This window comes from Zerene cesonia, chromosome Z (genome assembly GCF_012273895.1).
Source record: "Zerene cesonia ecotype Mississippi chromosome Z, Zerene_cesonia_1.1, whole genome shotgun sequence".
Lineage (NCBI taxonomy): Eukaryota > Metazoa > Arthropoda > Insecta > Lepidoptera > Pieridae > Zerene > Zerene cesonia.
In genome coordinates, this window is record NC_052122.1 from 4599980 (window position 1) to 4620696 (window position 20717).

Genomic DNA, 20717 nt, shown 5'->3' on the forward strand with positions numbered 1-20717 from the left:
AAAAGAAATATAATCTATTGGCGCTCCATTGACCTTAAATATGTTTGGTGCGATGCCAAGACAAAACAGACATCACATATCACATATAATAGTTATTAGAGAAATATTTATAAAACTGTAATTTATAAAAGTGTTGGACAATCTCGCATTTTATCAGTGTATGCAATTCTTTATCTTCAAGCTTGGAAAGTGAAAGACAATTTTATGTTCATTTATTTAACGAATTTAATTCAAATGACAGTGTCAAGAAGTATATTATATCTATCCCTGTTGTCACTCATCCAATCCGAAGGTGAATAATATTTGTATGTTCTTTTGTAGTCTAATTAACTGCTTATTCATTTAATGTAGTCTTAGTATGAAATTTGTGATAAACGTCTTTGGTTACACATTTTGTGTAAAAATTATGCAGTATGTAAATATTACTTACACTTATATTTTCGATCAGATGCAACAATTGCTTGATCGTCCATGGGGTAAGTCCAATCGGATATGAGGTTTTCAGAAGATGCACGTTGTCTTACCTGTGATATAATTTTAATTAGTAATATATTTAACAGAAATAAATGTATGTATACTTTAATTTAACGAAAGCAGAATTTGGTACCATAAGTTTAAAGCTCATTTACAATTCCTCTCATTTTCCCTTATATTATGAATTGTACGAACACATCACAGGAAATATTCATAACACCAGACGACTTACTATTATATTTATATAAATTGACCTGAAAATACTTACAACTACTGTTATGAACGCTCTGTCACAACCATACGCATTCCTTGCTAGGACACAGTAAGTTCCCGCGTCGGATATTACCGACCTCTTTAAGGTAAACTTGACGTAATCATCGGACGTCATTTTGCAGACACGTTGACTGTTTGTTATGTCACGGATTCCCTTCATGAACATAACTGAGAAATTAAAAGTGTAAGTAAATGATACTGTTCAAACTACAAGATCTTAAGGCGACAGAATGCTTAAAGTTTTGGGCGATGGTAAACTATAATATTAAAAAAAAGCTTAGAAGATGTGAAAGGTTTTTCCAAAATTTAATTGGAGGTTCAGTTATTAATAAAGTATATGTATGTTCATTGAATTTTAAAATTAACAATGAAGTTAAAATGTAATCGTCACTCAGCTTTAACTACTTTCTAGCTTAGCTTTATATTACTAATATTTTTAAATACCTTTGGGTCTAGGCTCTCCTTGAACTCTGAATGAAATGTTTATGTCTTCTCCTATAGAAATCAGTACGTCTTTTGCGGGTCGGCTGACTATGACAGCGGGTTTCCCTTCCACCTCGCTCGGCTGAACCACTGTTATATCCGCATTCATGTCCACGTTTCCATGAGTACTCCACGCTCTACACGTGTACAATCCGGAATGTTTTTCAGTCACATCGGATAAGGCTAGTGTATATATTCCATGATCGACAAAAGTCTGTGCGTTTCTATAAAGTTCTGTTACACATGAGCCTTCCCGTAGCCATTCTACTCTTGTTGGTGCACCGCCTATTTCTACTTGCAAACCTATAGTACCGCCCTTCACTACTTTATAATCACTTAAAACATTTGTAAAGTGGGGTCGACGTGTGTCTGGAATGTGGCGTGACTTATCAACATTTGATAAATGCGGACTAACACGGCTTTCCTTACCTGCACAAAAATACATTAATTAGTAATTGTTGTAACTGGTATTAAGGATGTCGTGTCAAATTAAAAAAAAAAATCATACCAGAAAATTGTACCACATGCGTTATCTGATCGGTCCACATAGAGCTTTCAGCTTTGCATGTGTACGTTCCACTGTCTTCCGCGGTTGGATTACTGATAGTGAGTCTACACAAGCCATCTGCTAAATATGCGGCTTCAAATCGTGAATCAGCACCTATAGGCTGGTTATCCTTGATCCATGTAATCGTAGGAAGGGGTTGGCCCCTTATTCGGCATTCCAGAACAAGTTCATTCTCAGCAAAATGATAGACGTCTGAAAATAGTAAATGTATTAAATGTAATTAATATTTTTGATGTAATTCGTTTGCATGAAAAATCCTTACCTCGTATTGAACGTGTAAATGTTGGTGGTATGGGTGAAGGCTCGAAACTCGGATAAACTTTTAATTTTGCAGAAGTAGTTACAGATCCGTGCTCATTTTCAACTGTACAACTATAGTCGCCAGAATCACTTGGAATTGCATTAAGCAATTCCATTGTTATAAGTCCATCAGTAAATTTTATTTTATATTTTTGTTTATCATCTAGTGGAACTCCATTTTTGTACCACTTCAATACAGGTTCAGTCGAAGAGAGGACACTGCAAGTGAGTTTTACTCTCGATCCTTCCACAGCAGTTCTATTTGTCAAATGTGTTGAAAATACAGGTTTTCTCTTTAAGTCTCGCGAAGATCCAACCCGTTTCTCAGAAACAGTTCTCGTTTCACTCATGGCTTTTGATTTTAAACGCATTTCAGATTTATCTCTTGAATCCGATTTATTATCATTATCCATGATACTAGGTGATCTTAATTGGTGGTCTCTAACAAGACTTTGTGCTTTATAGAACACCTTCGAGGTCGAGCTGTATGTATTGACTTCTGGTAGTAATTTATTATTGTCAGAATCGTACGGCTTTCCCACATAAGTAGGCGGTCTGCTAAATTCCATACTTGGATCTACTAAATTTGGTTCATTGAATATAGGTTTGTCTCTGATAACATATTTCTGATTATCTATAAAAGAAGTTTGGTCATCTTCGTTAGATCTGGCATGCATCTGGCATATATCGGCCATAACGAATGTTTCACCTGCATTTTGTTTGATTTCTCTCGAACGTTGGTTCTGTTCACAAATATCTATTTCTTTTACCTCATAATTTTTCCCTTTTTCTTCTGTATTTTTTTGTTCATACGTTTCATTTTTATATTGGCATGATATCATTTGAGAACTGTCATTGTCTGTTTTTGAATCATTAATATTATTTTGTGTCTCAATTGGTGAAACTACTTCTTTTTGTTTTAATTTTAATTTCTTTTGGTTATCTTTTTTCTCTAACGATGATCTCTTTTTGTCGCTCTTAGATTTATTTTTTCCATCATCCTTTTCTGTTTCATTTTTTTCATTTTTGAGTTCCACTGCTACTTCAATACTTTCTTCAGCCTTTTGTTCAATGGTAACTTTGTTTTTATCACTGGAATATTCTTGCTTTTCCATTTCTAATGTCTGATTTTCATTTAATGATACAACGTTATTATCGTCGGGGTTTTTGACCAAATTTGTTTGGTCTTCTGTAACAGAATTATTTATTTTATGTGTCTCTTTTAATTCCACCTTTTCAGAGTTCGGAATATCTTTAAGTACATTATCTGTATCATTGTTGTTTAAAAATTTACTAGTAACTACACTTTCTGAATCCTGATTAGGATCGATGCTGTCTTTCTTAATTACATTTTCATTAATTTCTTTAACCGTTCCGTCTTTTTTGTCTCTACCTTTTCGTTTGTCTTTTGGTTTTGTTTTAGTTTTTAAGTTTTCGTTGTCAGTCTTTTGATTATCACCACTTTGTTTTATAGGTTTGTTAATTTCTTCATCTATTTTTTGTGCTTCATGTGAGCTATTACGTGATGTGGTATCTTGGTCTGTACTCGATATTTTATTTTGTAGAGATTCAATTATCTGATTTTCTTTTGAATGAGATGTTAAGTCTTGATCGTCAGCTTTATTATCATTTTCATGTTGTTGCAAATCTATTTGAGATTGCACATTCACAGCTATAGTGTTGACCTGAGCAACATCTTCTTGTGACTCGATTTTTGCAGTTTCTTCTTCAGATGCGTGAATGCGTAGTGGGATCATGTTTTCTTTTTCCTTATTTGTCGCAGTTAAAACACCATCAGCATCGTAAGTTTTTTCTATCTTGTTTATATCTGCTTCCGAATTATCACTTTTTAGTGTTTCCTGTACATGAGATAATTCGTGACCCTCAACCATAGTTGAACCATTACTAGTTCTATTAGTATCATCATCTTGTTGTAATACTTTTTGATATTGCAAATCCATAGCTGTAGTACCGTCGACAAAAGTATCTTCTTGTGACGCAATTTTTAAAGTTTCATGTTCAGCTTTAACTTGTAATTCACTCAGGTTTTCTTTTTCGTTATTTGTTACAGAAAAAACTTCATCAGCATCATTCGTTTTATTGGCATTGTCTTTATCTTGTTTAAGTTTATTATCATTAATTGTTTCTTCCAAATGAGACAATTCTTGAATTCCAGTTTTGTTGTTATGATCAGATGAGGCAGCTTTTAAAGTTTTATCTTCAGTTTCATCAGCTTGTAATTCAATAATGTTTTCTTTTTCTTTATTTGCTGCAGTCAAAACACTATGAGCATCGATTGCTACTTCGGTCTTTTCTTTGCCTCGTTTAAATTTATGATCTTTTAATGTTTCTTCTAAATGATCTTCAGTTTTATTACTATCATCATTTTGTTTTAACTCGGATTGCATATCCACATCTCGAAGATGAATGTTAGAACCAGATGACGTATCTTTTAAATTTTCATCTTCTTTTTTTTTAACTTGTAATTCGATGCTCTTTTCTTTTTCTCTGTTTATTGCAGCTAAAACGTTATCAGCATCAGTTATGTTTGACTTATCTTCATCTGCTTTCAATATGTTTTGTGGTAATGTTTCACCATACATGTTATTTACATCAATTGAGTCATTTATCTTATTAACGCTGTTGTTCCCATTTTCAGATTCCTTTTCCTTTCTTTGACTTTTTTCAAATTCCATTTCTTCATTGCTCATTTTAACCGTTTTCATACTAGTCTTCTGATCCTTAATATTTGTAATAGAACTTGTTGTCTCTATTGTAGCATCAAAAATATCCTCAGGATAATCTATTGCATGTGACTCTTCCATCAAATCTTTCTCTTTGGTGTTTGCATAAATTGTATTATTTATGACACTTTCTTCACGAGGGTTTTCCAAATCACAGATAACTTCTACATCGGGTGTTGTTTGCTTTAAATTTGATAACTCAGTTACTAAGACATCGGTTACAACTATGGTTTTTGTATTTTCATCATATTTTGGGTCTTGAATTGTTGATTCTATACATTTATTATTATTTAACATTTCGTGGTTAGTCATATCATCTGTAGAATCAGTTTTAATATTTCTTGTATGTATGTCTGATATTTCAGGACAAATTGATTCAATATTACGTTCATCTGTGAATTCAGGTTGAGCAGATAGTTGAATGTTTTGATTTCCTGAAACTTTTTGAACTTCTTGATGTCGACTAAGATTTAAATTTGTTTCTTCTTCATGTTGTAATTTACTACTACAAACAATTTTGTCAGATATTTCTTCGTATTCATTTTCTTCTGATATTATTTGGATTTGTTCATGTTGAGTATCGGTTGATAATAGGTCACTGTCGCACTCCTTCTTCAGACCATCGGTGTCAGTACTAATAATAGTACTGGACTTGATAAATGCTACATTTTCATCAGTTATTTGTGCTTGAGAAATATCTAAGTGTTTTTTTCCTTCTGGCGCTAAAGAGGAAGGCAACTCATCAAGTTCTTTGGTAGATTCTGCTACATCTTTTGAATGAGCATCAGATACGTCTTTCAAATTTTCTTTGTCATTTTCTTGTAAAATGTTGTCCTTTATGATTCTGCTATCAGTTGTTTTTGTTGTTGTTTCTACACCATTTTGGTTTTCTTTACTTAAATTTATTTCTTTAATATCTATTTCTGTATTTGGCCGAAAATCAATTGCACTAGTTTTATCATTTACATCTAATTCATTTTCGATGGATAAATGTATGTCATGAGTTTGTTCATCAGTATGAACGAATTCATCATCTTTATTAATATTTTCTTGTTCATTTAATTTCACATTACCAATAGTCATGTTTTCATCTTCACTGTTATTCAATAACGTACTATTTTGAGGTGCTTCATCAATAACCAAGAGATCAATTTTATTCTTAATTTGTTTATCTGTGCCGTCAATATCCTTGTTTACACTTACTTCGACAGATTGGCTTGATTCTATATCATCAACTGTTACGCTTTGAATTGTATCAATAGGATTTTTTTCTTCGGGTTCCAATATAACTTCTGATGTTAACAGGAGATCGTGTAGATTTTCTTCTGTCAATGTATTTTTTTCTTCTTCATGTGTTTCACAGCTACTGTATTTATCTTTCATGCTTGTATCGACTTTCTCATCGACATTTTTTATACTTTCGTTTTTTAAAGGATCTGTGATAGTTTTCATCCCGTTTTTATTTTGTTCGGATGGTAAATTGTTCTGTTGATTATTATCACTTTCCTGTTTATCTAAATTAATAAAAGTTGGTGCTGATTCGTTACTTTCGCTTACTAAACTTTGACTAGGTATATTAGTTTCATCAACAGTTATTTGTTTTATTTCGACAGCTTTATCAATATTTTGTTCGTCATTACGTAAATTATTATTTTCCTCAATTTCATATGTATCTTCTTTCATTCTTAATTGGATCGTTTGTTCATTTTCATTCCTTTGAGTATTCAACGTTGAATCTGAACTTACCATTTCAATCGTTATTTTATTATCTTCATTTTCTGCATCATTACTTACAATATCCTGCAATTCTGTAACTTCTGAAATTTTAAGAATTTCATTTTCTGGATCTAACGGTCGTATATTTCTTTCTTCATTATTTTGATCCATTAAATCTAAACGAGAAATTGAGTTTAAATTAACTCCAGTTTTAACTGAATCCATTGAGTTCTTCACTTTATCTATGGCTTCGTCAATAAGACTAACGATAAAAGGTTGAACATTTTCTCTTAAGTGTTGTTCGCCGTCAGATTCACTCATTGAATTTTCATTCAGATTTCCTGATATTAATGGTTCTGCAATTTCCTTTTCTTTATTTTCTTCCAACCTCACCTCTTTTTTTTCTAATACATCCGATAGTATTAATGCGTGCTCTGTTTTTGACAAAATATCGTTGTTACTTACGTTGGATGCAGGTATACCTTCAGTAAAATGAGATTCGTAATATTGTTTTAGGCTTTTTGAAACTTCAAAAACTTCGGAAGATATTTCTTTGAAAATGGGTATTTTATCTTTAACTTCTAAAATTGACTGATTAGCTATTTTATCAATTTTTTCACTAACTTTTATTATTAATCCATTAACTTCATTAACCAGAGGTATATTTAATTCAATTATATTTGAGAGTATAATATCTGTTATAAGTATTTTTAATTCATTGAGTACAACTTTCGTAAGCGTCGCGTCACTGGGTAATCTAGCGGTTTTATCGAGATTTATGTAAAATTTCACATCTTCAAAATGATTGAGTGTCTTTCGAAGGTATTTGCTAACCTCTATCCAATTATGTTTTTTATCTAATTTGCTTAAATTATTAATGTTCTTTATGGCATTGAGAATGTTTTCAGAAGGTTTTCCAAAATTTTGATAAATGTATCGTTTTTGAATACTGGTTATCGTACCCCTCATGTTTGAAATACTACTGTAAACTGAATGTATAGCAGTTATAATAGTATCTCTCGTGGTTATGTCAACGTTTTTTACTTTATCTATTTCATTTTCAATTGCAAATAATTGATTTTCAATAATTTCTAGGTTTTGTAAAATATCTATACCTTTATCAATTAAAGTATTTTCATCGACTGAAAAACTTTGTTTTGTCTCTTTAATTGTATCTCTGATTGAGTTGAGGCTCTTGATTATATTTAAAATATCTTCTTCATCTTTTTTTGTATCTGAAACTTTATCCAATAATATTATTGTATTTTCAGTTTCACCTACACAGTCTTGTAGTATATTTTTATCATTTACTTCTACTATCTCACTGCTTGCCGTAGCATGTAAAACATCTTTTATCGTAGAAACCAACAATTGTAATGTTGCACTAGCTTCTATTATATGTTCTGGTGGACTCTTCTCACTTACTTGAAGCTGAACACTTCTCACACTACACTCTAAATCATTTAGAGTCTCCGTGAGAGCATCGTTTACTTCGGTATTATTCTCACTTTTAAGTTTTATCACTTCAATTTGAAATTCATCCAATAAATTTTGTAACAGATCAGCATTATCTACTATGCTTATAGTACTTAGATCTAAATTATGTTTGAGTTCAACTAGTAACGTTTCCATATTCTGTATTACTTCTTCATATTGTATAGTAGTAGGTTGGAACGTTTCTGTAAAAATATTTAAAGATATTATCAATATGTATTCATTTATTTATAAACAAAATTGCTAAGTAATGATTACTCCTGTTTTTTACAAAAAAAACCTAAGTAAGATTACATACATGACTTTGATGATAAAAAAGCGTTGCTTACCTGATTCGCCTAAATTAAGGTTAATTGTATCAAATTCATTTACATTTAAGGAGGCGTCTATATTCTCTGATATTTCTGTAGCATCATTTTCAGTCTGATTTGTATTAACATCAATAATTTCATGTACGATTTTTGTAGGAGAAGATGCATCAGTAGATATTTCATATTCATCTTTTAGCTTACTTTCAATTACAAGATTTGGTTGCTCTACCGTTACAATTTCTTCATTGGGACTGTCTATTTTATTGTCAGGTAGTTCATATTTTCTTATATCTTCAGATATTTCATGACTTTGTTCGGAAACTAAGTTGCAAATCTCAAGTGTAACATCGTGCAAGGTAGTATTAGGATTCACAGCATAGTTTTGCTCAGTGTTTTCTTTATCTGCCATAACATCTACTTCTTGCTGCATGGAATCCATCTTTACTTCTGTTGGTATTTTTAAATTAGTATCTTCAACGTCATTTGACTCAATTTCTAATTTCGCATTCTCCTTATTTTCTTCTAAAGTTGTATCGCCATGTAAAATGGTACATTCTGGTACACTCGGTTCACATAGAGATTCATCTGTATATTTACATTGGTCATTGACGAGAGATTTCAAAATGTCATCTTGTTCTGTGTCATGTTTTTCAAGTAGTTCAATATTAGTCTTGGTTTCAAGTGAAACATCCTTATGAATTTGGTTATCAATGTAGTCCATGGAACTTGAGTAGGTTTGCTGTTTATTTTCATTATCTTCATGTACTTTATCTATATCTCCACACTCCATTGTAATTGCCATTGCCTCTTCTGCTATTCCTAATACTTCGGAGGAAATTGAATCAGCTGTAGTTTTCAAAGCTGAAAGTTCATCTAAAGTAGAAATATCCTCAACTGCTTCAACTTCATGTTGCTCTTGTACTAATAAACAACAACTTTGTAGAATTTGTGTTGTTGTGGCAATATTTACATTTTCGTGCAACGATGACAAACTTTCATATTGTGATATGACATTTTCTTGCAATATTTCTAATGTATTATGCAATTCCTGAAGGGGTTTTGCGAAAACTCCTGTAGCTTCATTTATATTTTCTACCGAATCTTTTACTGAATCCATCAATACTTGATTTAAAACGATTATATTTTCATGTAGTTTACAAAGCGGCTTGATGAAAAATTGTTCTACATCAAAATCTGACATGACAGATGTATTTAATTCATCAGTTAAGGAATTATGCTGTAAAGATGCAATATTGCATTTTAGTTCTTCTAAAATGGGGCAAATGCTGTCAAATACGGGAAGTATTTCATTAGAATGAATTGAAGCTTCTTCGAAATCAATGTTATTTATCGCAATGATTGCTTCTTCTATTTGATGAACAGCAATGTTTGCTTTGTATTCATCACTCTGAGATTCAGTGGACAGTTCAATGGCTTTGTGTCCTTCACTTACTATTTCGGATATGTTTGATAACTGTTTACCGTGGATTACTGGAATAACTTCAAAACTCTCTGTAGAGTCTGTAACGATTAATGTAGTATTTTCTAGATGAATTGCTTGATTGTTTTGAGGTACGTTTGATTCAGGCATATCACCATGAGATCGCATTTCGTCGGTGTCAATGACATCATCATTTTGCATACCAGAACATTTTTCTTCTGGATATAACATGGAAACCGAATCAAGGTTTTCTATTTTATTTGATTCTTTTGCAGCCATTTTTTTATCAGAAAATTCTATCGGTGCCTGCACATTCGTAATAACATTTAAATCTTCTTGTAACTGACTAATTACTTCAATGACTTGTTGTTTCACATCCTTGTTATGGCCAGACAGGTCATGACTACTCTCACTTGCTTGTTCTTGAATTTCAAGTAATGATTTTTGTAACTGCTGTACTAAATTTTCTTGGTCTTCGGTTACAATGTGATACTTAACTTGTGCTGTAGCTGTATCAGGTATTATTTCAGAAGAAGCTATACTTTCTCTTAGTTCTTGTGCAATTTTTTTTGCTTCTTTAACGTCACTCACATTTATTATTGCTGATATTTCTTCTATTATCTCAGTTATTTCTATATATTGTTCCATATGCTGTAGAAGTGCCTCTGTTTTTTCTGTAAAACATAAAATATAAAACTTAAATTAAATTAATAAATTTAAGCTATACAACTTGGTATACACTCCAAAAAGTATGAATACAATAGATTTTATATTTATTAACCTTTAGTAGCGTAGTTACAATTCAAAATTAAACTTACAATTCAAATTGATTTTATTAAAGTTTTAATAAAATATATTAAAAAATGAACTAACCTTTAGGGACTTTGTGTTCAATACCCATTTTTTTATTCTGACTAAGTCTGCTTATGCATTCTTTTGTGTTTTCTACGGCTGTGAAAACATCAGCTAAGTAAGCAGAACCATGTGTACTTTGCAGAGTATGTACAATTTCCTGAATTGAATCTAGCTTATCATCGATTTTCTTAGCTAAATCTTCATCGTCAAACTCAGCACTATTAGAAGTTGTGTATTCATCGATTGCCTGACCAATTTGATTTATTGTTTGTACACACAAGTTAAATGTATCTGCCGGAACAATCGGAACCAAAGGTTCCAATAACTTTGTTTCTTTTAATTTATTCAATTCTAAGTGCAAATTATCTAATGGTTGCATCAATAGACATAAGGCATTTTTTACAGACTCATTATCATTCAATTTGGTTAGCAACTTATTGCTTTCGTGTTCAATTAATTGATTCATAAACGTGGAACAATCAGACAAACATTTCAATAGAATCATTTTTTTAACTGTTCCTGTAGCGATTTTATAGTCTTGGTGTTTGCGAATGCAAATTAACATCTTATTTAAAATTATTTTCACATCTTCATTTGTGGTAGTAGCTTTCTGTATTTCCAGCAAGTCCATAAAGTTGGATATGCTTTCTATTAATAAGTCTTGTTCTTTGTCTTTTTTATAAGAGGAATACTCGTTTTGAATTTCTTGTAAAACATCTTCTTCTAAGTTAATCATATGTGTATGCGCAACATGAAGAATGTTTTTGAAAGTTTGGATGACTTCATGTGATTCTTTTAGACTGCTTTCTAAAGAAAATTTCGAGATACATTCTAACGTTTCTTTAATATTTCCTAACGGTTTCTTAAATAATGTTTTCGACACCGAAGACACAATTTTAATTAAGGATGTTTTGATATTTTGAATGCTTTTTTCTGTTTGAATCAAGAAATTATCCAAACACGTTTGTATATCTTGAGATAAATTAAGATCATTTTTAATGTTTTTAAAATCAATTATATTATTTTGAAGTACGGAAAATTCTTGAACCAAACGAATAATTTTTTTCTGACTAGGACGCTGATTTAGTAAACAACGTAAAACGGAGAAACTGCTTTTGCAATTTTCAAATAATAATTCCACTTTTTTTAAATCTGATGATATTGGTGTTTCTTTGGCTGGGTCTTTAAAAAACTCTATACTAGTCTTTATAACGTCTTCCATATCTTTCAAAGAGTCTGTTTCTTTTAAAATATCACAGTGTTGATATACATCATAATCGATATCAAACATTTTTGAAACATCGGTCACATGTGGCTGTATAACTGTCAAATTATTAGCCAATTCATTAACAATATTAAGAATTTCATAATCTTGTTTAGCTGTTTGTAATGGTTGAACTGCATAGAAAATAAGTTCATCTTGAACTTTTAAAATATCTTCGTAAAGCTTCTCTGACACCATTCTCATATTGTTATCATTATCAGTGGCGTCAGGTGCATTTACGGCTTTCAAAAAGTTTTCAACTGAATTTTCTAAGCTTTTTAAATCATCAACATAAAAATATTCTACTAAATTCAATTCAACTGCGTCTTTAAGACACATTTTGTAATTTTCACCCAATTTGTTAAAATAATTTGCATTTATTGCTACTTGTAGGTCTTTATTTGGTCTGTCGTCAATAACATTGTTTAATTTAGATAAATTTATTTTTAAATCTGATATACTATTCGAAACAAGCTGAATTTTATCTGGTGATACTTGTAAAATATCTTGGTATTTCGATATTTCGTGGCTTTCTATTACAGTCAACCAATTATCCAAAGTTTGTGATATTGTTGTTAGAGAATCTAAGTTGACATTACAAATAGTAGTATTCTCTTCTCGTATACTGGGTGGTAATAATGTTTGAATTTCACGATTTAACTGAAGAATACTTTCAGGAACATTTTTGAGAAAAACAAGTTCATTAATTTCCGATAATTTTTCAATTACCTTGATTACTTCCGAACTCTCTAATTCACTAAGGGTTTCATGTAATACTTTTAATATCTTCAAAACTTCTGATTTCGGAGTGGGTGTTTCTAAAGCTAGTTCTACATTTACCTTATTTTCTGTTGGTTGTATTAAGTGATCAGATAAAATTGATTCAGCTGTTGTTTTAATGCCAGATATATCTTCTAATGTTGAAATTTCTTCAACAGGTTCTAAATCATGTTGCTCTTGGACAATTAAAAAGCAATTTTCAAGAATCTGCGCAGTTGATGCAACATCAATATTTGCATGCAAAGATGATAGGCTTTCATATTGTGAAATAACATTCTCTTGCATTATCTGTAAGGTATTATGCAATTCATGTAATGGTTCAGCAACCATGGCCATTATTTCGTTCTTTGTTTTTGAATCTTCGGCAGATTCTAAAAGTAACGTGTGCAATATTGTAATGTTCTCACGGAGATCTTGTAATGGCTTACCAAACATTTCTACTATTTCATGTTCTGACATATCTGATAAATGCGAATTATGTTCCTGTTCGTTTTCTTTAAAAGATGCGATACTATACTTTAGATCTTCTAATATAGGACAAATACTTTCTAGTGTAGGATAAATAGTATTTATATTAGACGTAGCTTCTTCTGGAATTATTTTTTGTATCACAGCTATGGCCTGTTCTATTTGATGCATAACAATAACTGCTTTTGATTCTCCGTAGCTTGAATTATTAGATATATCTTTGGCACTTTCAAAATCTATTTTGACATTCTCATCCTCAGTATATGTTATTATATTTTGGATATCATTGAAATATTGATTTACAATAAGTATTATTTCATTATTTAAATCTGGACGCAAGTCATTATTTTTTACTATGTCCTCTATAATACAAAAGTTATTGCCAATACTAGCTAATGATAATAATTTACTTGATTCAATATTTTTAATAGACGCATTGATTCTATTAACAGCATCACAGATTCTTACTAATGTCAAGTACTTGGCGGTTTCATTACTTTCGATAACATTTTCTAACGCCTTTGTTAAGTATTTGTGAAATAAAGTCATTGTATTTTGGACATGAGGTAGTAAATATAATGTGGGTAAACTATTTTCTAATGATATAAGTATGTGCGCCATTTTTTGTAGTACTTCTAATTTATTATCACCATGTAATACATCAAAAGTGCCAATCTTGTTTTCGATCTGATCAACATGAGCAGAAATTTCATTAAGATTTACTTTTATCAATTGCAAATCATTTTTAAGCTCTTCTCTATCATCTCTCTTTTCTTTTTCCATTGACAAGCTTTCAAATGACGTTCGCAATTTCAAAACAGAACCCATAACGGTTTCAATTATATTTGTATTATACTTCTGTAATGTAGAGTTTGATTCCTCGACCGAAAGAAGTTCAATATGCTCCAAAGCAGTTTGTAAGTCTTGAATAGATGCCGACATATTAATCAATATAACTTCGGCATCGTTTATATCTATAGAATTAATGACAATGCTTTTTAAAGCATTTTCAACAATATTTAATAACGAGTTTAGTGGTATTTTTAAATCATATATCGCTTTTTGTGTATCATTTAAATGTTGAATATCTACTGACATCTCGTCTTTTATAGGAGCTTCATCGAAAATTGATTTTGAGGCAATTGTAGACCTAGCAATTTTAATTACATTCAGGATATCATTTGTCGATGAAGAAATGTCTGAAACAAATTCATCGCCCATAAATGTTAAATCTTCCTCAACCACGGCTTTAATTTTCGAAGTAAAATTAGTAATGTCTTCATCACATTTTTTAATCACCGATATACAGGTGTTCTTTATAAATGTCTTATCACTTCCCACATCAACGCATTTTTCAACCATTGTTAATGATTTTTGGAATTCTTTTAAACAATCGGGAAGCTTTATAAATAAATTATTATTTATTTCAGCTGATTCTAAAATTGATTCCTTTATAGCATCCGTTATACTATGAATTTCATTCAAAGGTGTTATTAAACTATTAATAATTTCCAGACTTTTAGATGCTATAGCTGCTGTAGACATGAGCTGTGATTTAAGAATTATATCCCTTTCTGTTACTTGTATATTGTTCATTATTCTTGACAATATTGCACTCATTTGTGTTACATTTTGATTTAACTTTTCAAGATGTTGTGCGCCCATCTTCATTGGTATAAGGTTTTCTGACTCTGGTACTCCATCCGTCGTTAAGTTTTGACCACATTCAATGGAAACTTTGAGTTCGGGTATATCTTCTGTAGGTACATTATTTCGATGTTCTTCTCTAAGCATTACTGTTTTTGTTACATCAGAAGATTCTTGGGTAACAATTTCATCATCTTGTGATGGTTTAGGAGAATTTATCTTTTCAGCGCTTCGTGCACTGGCGAAACTTGCACTTTCTGATAACATCTGGGTGTCATCATCTTTTTTTTCTTCGGATAATGACGGATCTTTGGACAAACTGAAATAATCATCTGCGCTTTTCTGTGAATCAGACTTTCGTCTTGGTATTCTAACAGGTATATCAGACTTTTCTTCTGATAGCATCGCCATTGTTTTTTCTAAATAATCTTCTCCCACATCTTGGTCAAATGATAAATGTGCATGACCGTTTTCTTCGGCTATAGATATATCTTCTATGTCTGCGTCAGTCCTCAAATCTTCTTCTGGATTCACAAAATAGTCAGGTGAGACGTCAATAATAATGGCCTCCATTAAAAGATTACCAGAAGTTGAAGTTTCTTTAACAAATCGTAAAGGAGGAAGTTCTACAACGTTATGTTCTGTAACATTTTCCGAAAGCTGGTCTGCATACATTTCAACTATTTGCAATGCTTCTTCCTCGGTTAAATCAGGCGTTTCATATAGTGAAACTGATACTTCTTTACCATCAAATGAAAATGATATTTCTCCTTTATCATCCAACGTGATATCGCCTACAGGTGTATCATACATTTGCGAAGTTCTTTCTTCGTGTATTGTACTTAGAGATAGATTTCGCTGTAACGTTTGTTCTTCCACTTTTTTTTTATTTTTCGCTTTAACAGTATCTTCAAAACCTAGAAGGGATGCAGAACTGGCAGCAATTCCCATACAATTTTGAGCTTCGCAAGTGTAAGTGCCTAGACAACATGTGCCATCTTGTCCGGATATTATTCTATGTATGTCCCCTGGCTTAAGCTCTTCTCCGTCCTTATACCACTTCAACACAGGTTGCGGGACACCGATCACTTTACATTCTAAATTAACAGCCCCCTCATCCGATAAAATAGCTTGGAGATTTTCTAGAAACCGTGGCTTCTTAAAATGCCTCGGTATAATCAATTTTAAGAAGCACGACGTCACGCTATGTCCAAAATCGTTCATGGCAACACATTTCCACTCGGTTTGGTCCATTAGTTCTAAATTTTTTATATCTAAATAAAATACACCTCGGTCTTCTGTACCGAGATGGCAACGAGGCGATTCGTCCACAGGTTGATCGTCTCGATACCATAATACTGTAGGTTCAGGTGGAATGGCAACTGCAAATGAAGATAGATACATTTTTAAAAATAACTTGAAAATAAATAAGTAAGAAAGGATTTCAAGTAAAATTTTTTATAGCTTCAACTGATATCAGGATTACTCAATTCATAATTTAAGTACTATACTGGATTATACATAATATATTATATACATACACACATATACATATTTATAAATACCTTTGATTGTAAAGCGGAATGGCTCATCTATTTTCACTTCGACACTCTTTAAACCTTGTAAGAATTTAGGTGCTTGGTTCTTCGAAAACAATTGCAGTTTCTCTTCTTCGTTTAATTGATTTTGTATATCTTCGACGGTAAGTTCCGCTGAACTGCTAGCTTGGCCCATACAGTTCTTTGCTATACAACAGTAAGATCCCAAAGAGTTAGTTCCCGTTAGTTGGTACACGTCTCCTGGTTTCAACTCTTGCCCATCTTTAAACCAACTCAGTACTGGTGTAGGAAAGCCGACAACTTTGCATTCGAATGAAACTAGACCCTCCTCTGTTAATACAGCTTGAAGGTTTTCCATAAAACGTGGCTTCCTGTAATTCTTAGGCACTGGAAAGATTAGAATTCGCACTATTAACGATTGCACTATTAGAATGCATCTAGCAAAATGCGATGAGCAAAATAAAAATTATATAATACTTTACCGTTTTTCTGATCGACTTTGCAATTATGAACATTTTATTTTCTTAATTTAAAGATTTAAAAAAATTTTAAATATAAAAAAAATACATATAACACAAAATTCTATAAGGATTCAAGCGGTAAAGAGACGATCAGAAAACCGAGAAAATTAAAAAGACATTATCTTTTAAGAGGCAGCTATTTCGTACGATACAATGCCAGCGATCCCGCTACTGATACCGGATCGAAGGAACGTAGTGTGTTCATTAATCATTTAAAAGTAAAATAATAAGGTACTTCTTATCATCTCACCGTCCATAGTGACGTTGCAGGTGGAAATGCCCACTCTGCCCCCAGCGCTCGTGGCCACGCACTTCCACTCGCCTTCATCTGCCCATTCTGCCCCGGACACTTCCAGGAGATATCCACCCACACCATCTTCTTGGATGTGGTACCTTAATTTGATTGTTTATATGAATATAAAATTAGAATCTTATCTAATAACTTTAAAAGCAATACTAGTTTAGAAAAATTCGACTTGTTTGAAACTTCTACAATATAGCTGACAAGACAAGGCAGCGCATAAAATCAAAAGTGAATAAATATTATGTGAGTTTAATAAATAGTTATTTTATGCTATTTAGCGAGTATTAATCCTGAATATTTTTTATGAATAAGTTTAAATTTTTTGTGAATACAATGCTACGAATGAAATTAAAATAAACTTTTATGTTGTATTTATAATAAACACTGGTTATTAATTCTATCGTGTAGTATTTGCGTAATAATTTAGTTCATGCAAATTGCAATCAGATTTCATATAAATGAAATTCAATATATTTTCAGAATAAAAATTGTATTCGGGAGTGGCTTCCCACGAATTAGGCCAGCTCCGGACCGGCGTGAAACAGTAGCATGCTACTGTGTTACATCAGTGAGTAGGGAAGCTCGATTCCTTTTCCTTACCAGTCCATTCCTCATTTCAAGTTGTCAATCCTCTCCTTATTCCTTAACTTTAGAAGAGGTCGCGAATATTCATGGGCAATGGTGACCGCTTACCATGAGTCGAACCACCAGCTCCGTTGCCCCATGATACAAAAACAGATACTCACTTCATACTGCCTTCAATTTTCCCTTCTTTATTGTACCACACCACGCTTCTCGGCCAAGGTGGGACTACAATATGACAGCTCAGATTTAACGGGTCGCAGATCCTCACAAACTGGTCTTCCAGTTCCTTAGTGAAGATCGGTGGAGGGTCTGGTGTGACACCGCTGGGAAAAAATATGCTGTTATTTGATTTTGAAGAGCCAATCTTTATTTTGTTACTGGAGAAATATAGTAGCCTGGGACTATATTATCTTCGAATGTATGTTAGATAATACTTTATAGCAGACATGAATAAAAACGGGTAAAATACTTTCGGTTAGTAAAATAAGTGGTGATGGAATTGTGATATTACTATTGTAATTTATGCTAAAACTGTGCTAGGACAAATTCAAAAACATTCGACACAATACCGCAAGAAATTGGAAGGCTCGAATTCCGCCTCCAAATCGAATATGAACAAAATTATTATTTTTAAATCATTTAAAATATTGCTCATAACACTTTTAAAAACTAAAAATTATAACACTATCGTAATTTTTGCTTGGGGTGACTTAAAAATCCTTATAACTTACCCTGAACTCGGACTAGCTCCCTCCTTAGCGCGACCAATAACATGCACTTTGGAGGAAGAATACGCCCTTCCCATGCAGTTGACCGCCTCGCAGGTGTACGTGCCGAGAGATGTGGGATCCTCAGCGTTTGCTGTTAGCGCAAACACATCACCTGCTTTTATTTCACAGCTGTCCTGTAAAATTATATCTTAACTTTAATACAAGAGTTAATCAAAGTCAACTAGTACAGAAAGAAAGCAGACATTCCTTAAGTGAAATTAAATGTAATTTTGGACTACCGATAATGCAATTTTGCAGTAGCGGATATGTAACTAAAGCTAACAACTTTGCTCAACATTCCATAACCTGCAAAGTACAGAGGTATCTAATAACTTTGTTGGTCAGTTTCTAATGGAGATGTTATATATATTAATTGGTTATTAATATGAAATATAAAAAGACATTCTGTATTGGATTTAGATATCGCATCTTACCTTAAACCACCTGAGCACAGGTGTTGGAACCCCCACGACTTTGCACTCCAGCGACACTGTTCCCTGCTCCGTCAGGATGGCGCGAAGTTCTTCTACGAACTCTGGACGTTTGTAAGCTTTAGGGACTGAAACGTAATACAATATACATTGCTCACACCTTTGGTAAGAGTTATGCATAAAACCTAATATAGTTATCTGTAAATTTTTGGGATGTACATACCGTCACATATCTGTCAAGCTAGCTAGTTCTGGCTTCGAAAACAACACCAAATTTACTAGGAATCTGATATATGGTGAGCATTAGTCTATGTTCGCCTGATATCGAGAATCAATAACGCATCATTCAGTTGCGATTACCTGTCCTAACGGATGCGTATTATAATTTGCGTTAATTCATAGTCCGTTATTCTGTTCATAATCTTAGGAAGTTATGAATACTACCTCAATTCAATCCTTTCTTCTACAAAACTGGCAACACGTTTGCAGAAACATTGCCTCTGCAAATGTTAATGAGCGGGACCATATGCCACCACTTGACCTACCAGCTGGATGGTCTGTTCTATCACAAAAAAGTTGATCGTTTCAGCGTTGTATTTAATTACCTAAGACGTTCAGATGCGCTGAGCAACTGGCTCGTCCACCAAGGTTCTCCGCAGTGCAGGTCCACCGGCCAGCATCATCAGCGCTTACAGTCGCCACATCGGCGCACCAGAAATTACCGTCGCGAACCAAAGCGATCCGCTCCGCTTCCAACAAGCGCCTCTCGTTGCGGTACCATGTTACCTGTCATATTGTAAGTGTTAATAGCGTATGTATAAATGGAAAGGAAAACGTTATATGATTAATCTATACTAATATCGTAAAGCTAAAGAGTTCATTATGCACTAATCTCAGGAACTAGTAATCCGATTTGAAAAATTCCTTCTGTGTTAAATAGCCCATTTGTTGAGGAAGGTTATAGGCTATATATGTACCACGGGCGAAGCCGGGGCGGACCGCTAGTTATATTATATAGCTTTTATTTATTTATTTAATTTGTCAGAACTTGAAACAAATTTAAATGGGACTACATGGGAGGTAACAGTTTTGAAATAACAAATAAATCATAACAATCGGTTCAATCAAAAACAAGTTATGATGTAAAAATACTCTTTTTTTAGAAGTCGGTTCTAAAAGTGTAATCTTGACTCAAATTCTGAGTTTATATATTTAAAGAGAACTGAGTTTAATTTTCTTGTGCACATGACAGCTATCTTATTTACCGTCAAGTCTTTGTTATATAGGAAATAGGAATCATATGTATTTTAACCATGTTTATCTTAAATATCATATAAAGGTTGCACAATAGAATAACAAGACGATAATTAATCTATTATTTATATTGTTATTCTATTGAAAAGTTTAAAATCAACACTAGTTAAACAAATTCATAAAGAACGATCAACTACTCAAAAATTGGCATGATCTTATACCTATTTATGTCACCCAATAGTCGATATTATCATCGACTGTCTGGTACTAGTCGGTCTGGAAGTTCTATATTATGTTTTGGCACCTATTGAGTGTACGTATTCTATGGTTATAACTATATAGATAAAATTATGTAGGTAAAAGGACCAAATTCATGTTCATATACATGTCATAATAATGACTAGTGGACTTGCAGTGGTCAAGAATCGACGGAATTTTAATTTTCGAATCTGTTTTTTTTTTCGTCAGCGCAATA

The 20717-nt window shown here is 32.5% G+C and overlaps 1 protein-coding gene across 2 annotated transcripts in view; it reads right to left on the minus strand.

Moving 5' to 3' along the window:
• LOC119835922 overlaps positions 1-20717 on the minus strand; it is a 52067-nt gene that overhangs the window by 7563 nt on the left and 23787 nt on the right. For both annotated transcript variants that reach the window (XM_038361051.1, XM_038361053.1), the window contains exons 4-16: positions 19594-19774; positions 18992-19116; positions 18519-18691; positions 17949-18110; positions 17149-17291; positions 16384-16764; positions 10678-16200; positions 8382-10478; positions 2061-8237; positions 1739-1990; positions 1192-1659; positions 743-915; positions 431-524 (exon numbers count right to left, since the gene is read on the minus strand). In XM_038361051.1, coding sequence (XP_038216979.1) covers positions 431-524; positions 743-915; positions 1192-1659; positions 1739-1990; positions 2061-8237; positions 8382-10478; positions 10678-16200; positions 16384-16764; positions 17149-17291; positions 17949-18110; positions 18519-18691; positions 18992-19116; positions 19594-19774 — 15949 coding nt within the window. The remainder of the gene's footprint in view (positions 1-430; positions 525-742; positions 916-1191; positions 1660-1738; positions 1991-2060; positions 8238-8381; positions 10479-10677; positions 16201-16383; positions 16765-17148; positions 17292-17948; positions 18111-18518; positions 18692-18991; positions 19117-19593; positions 19775-20717) is intronic.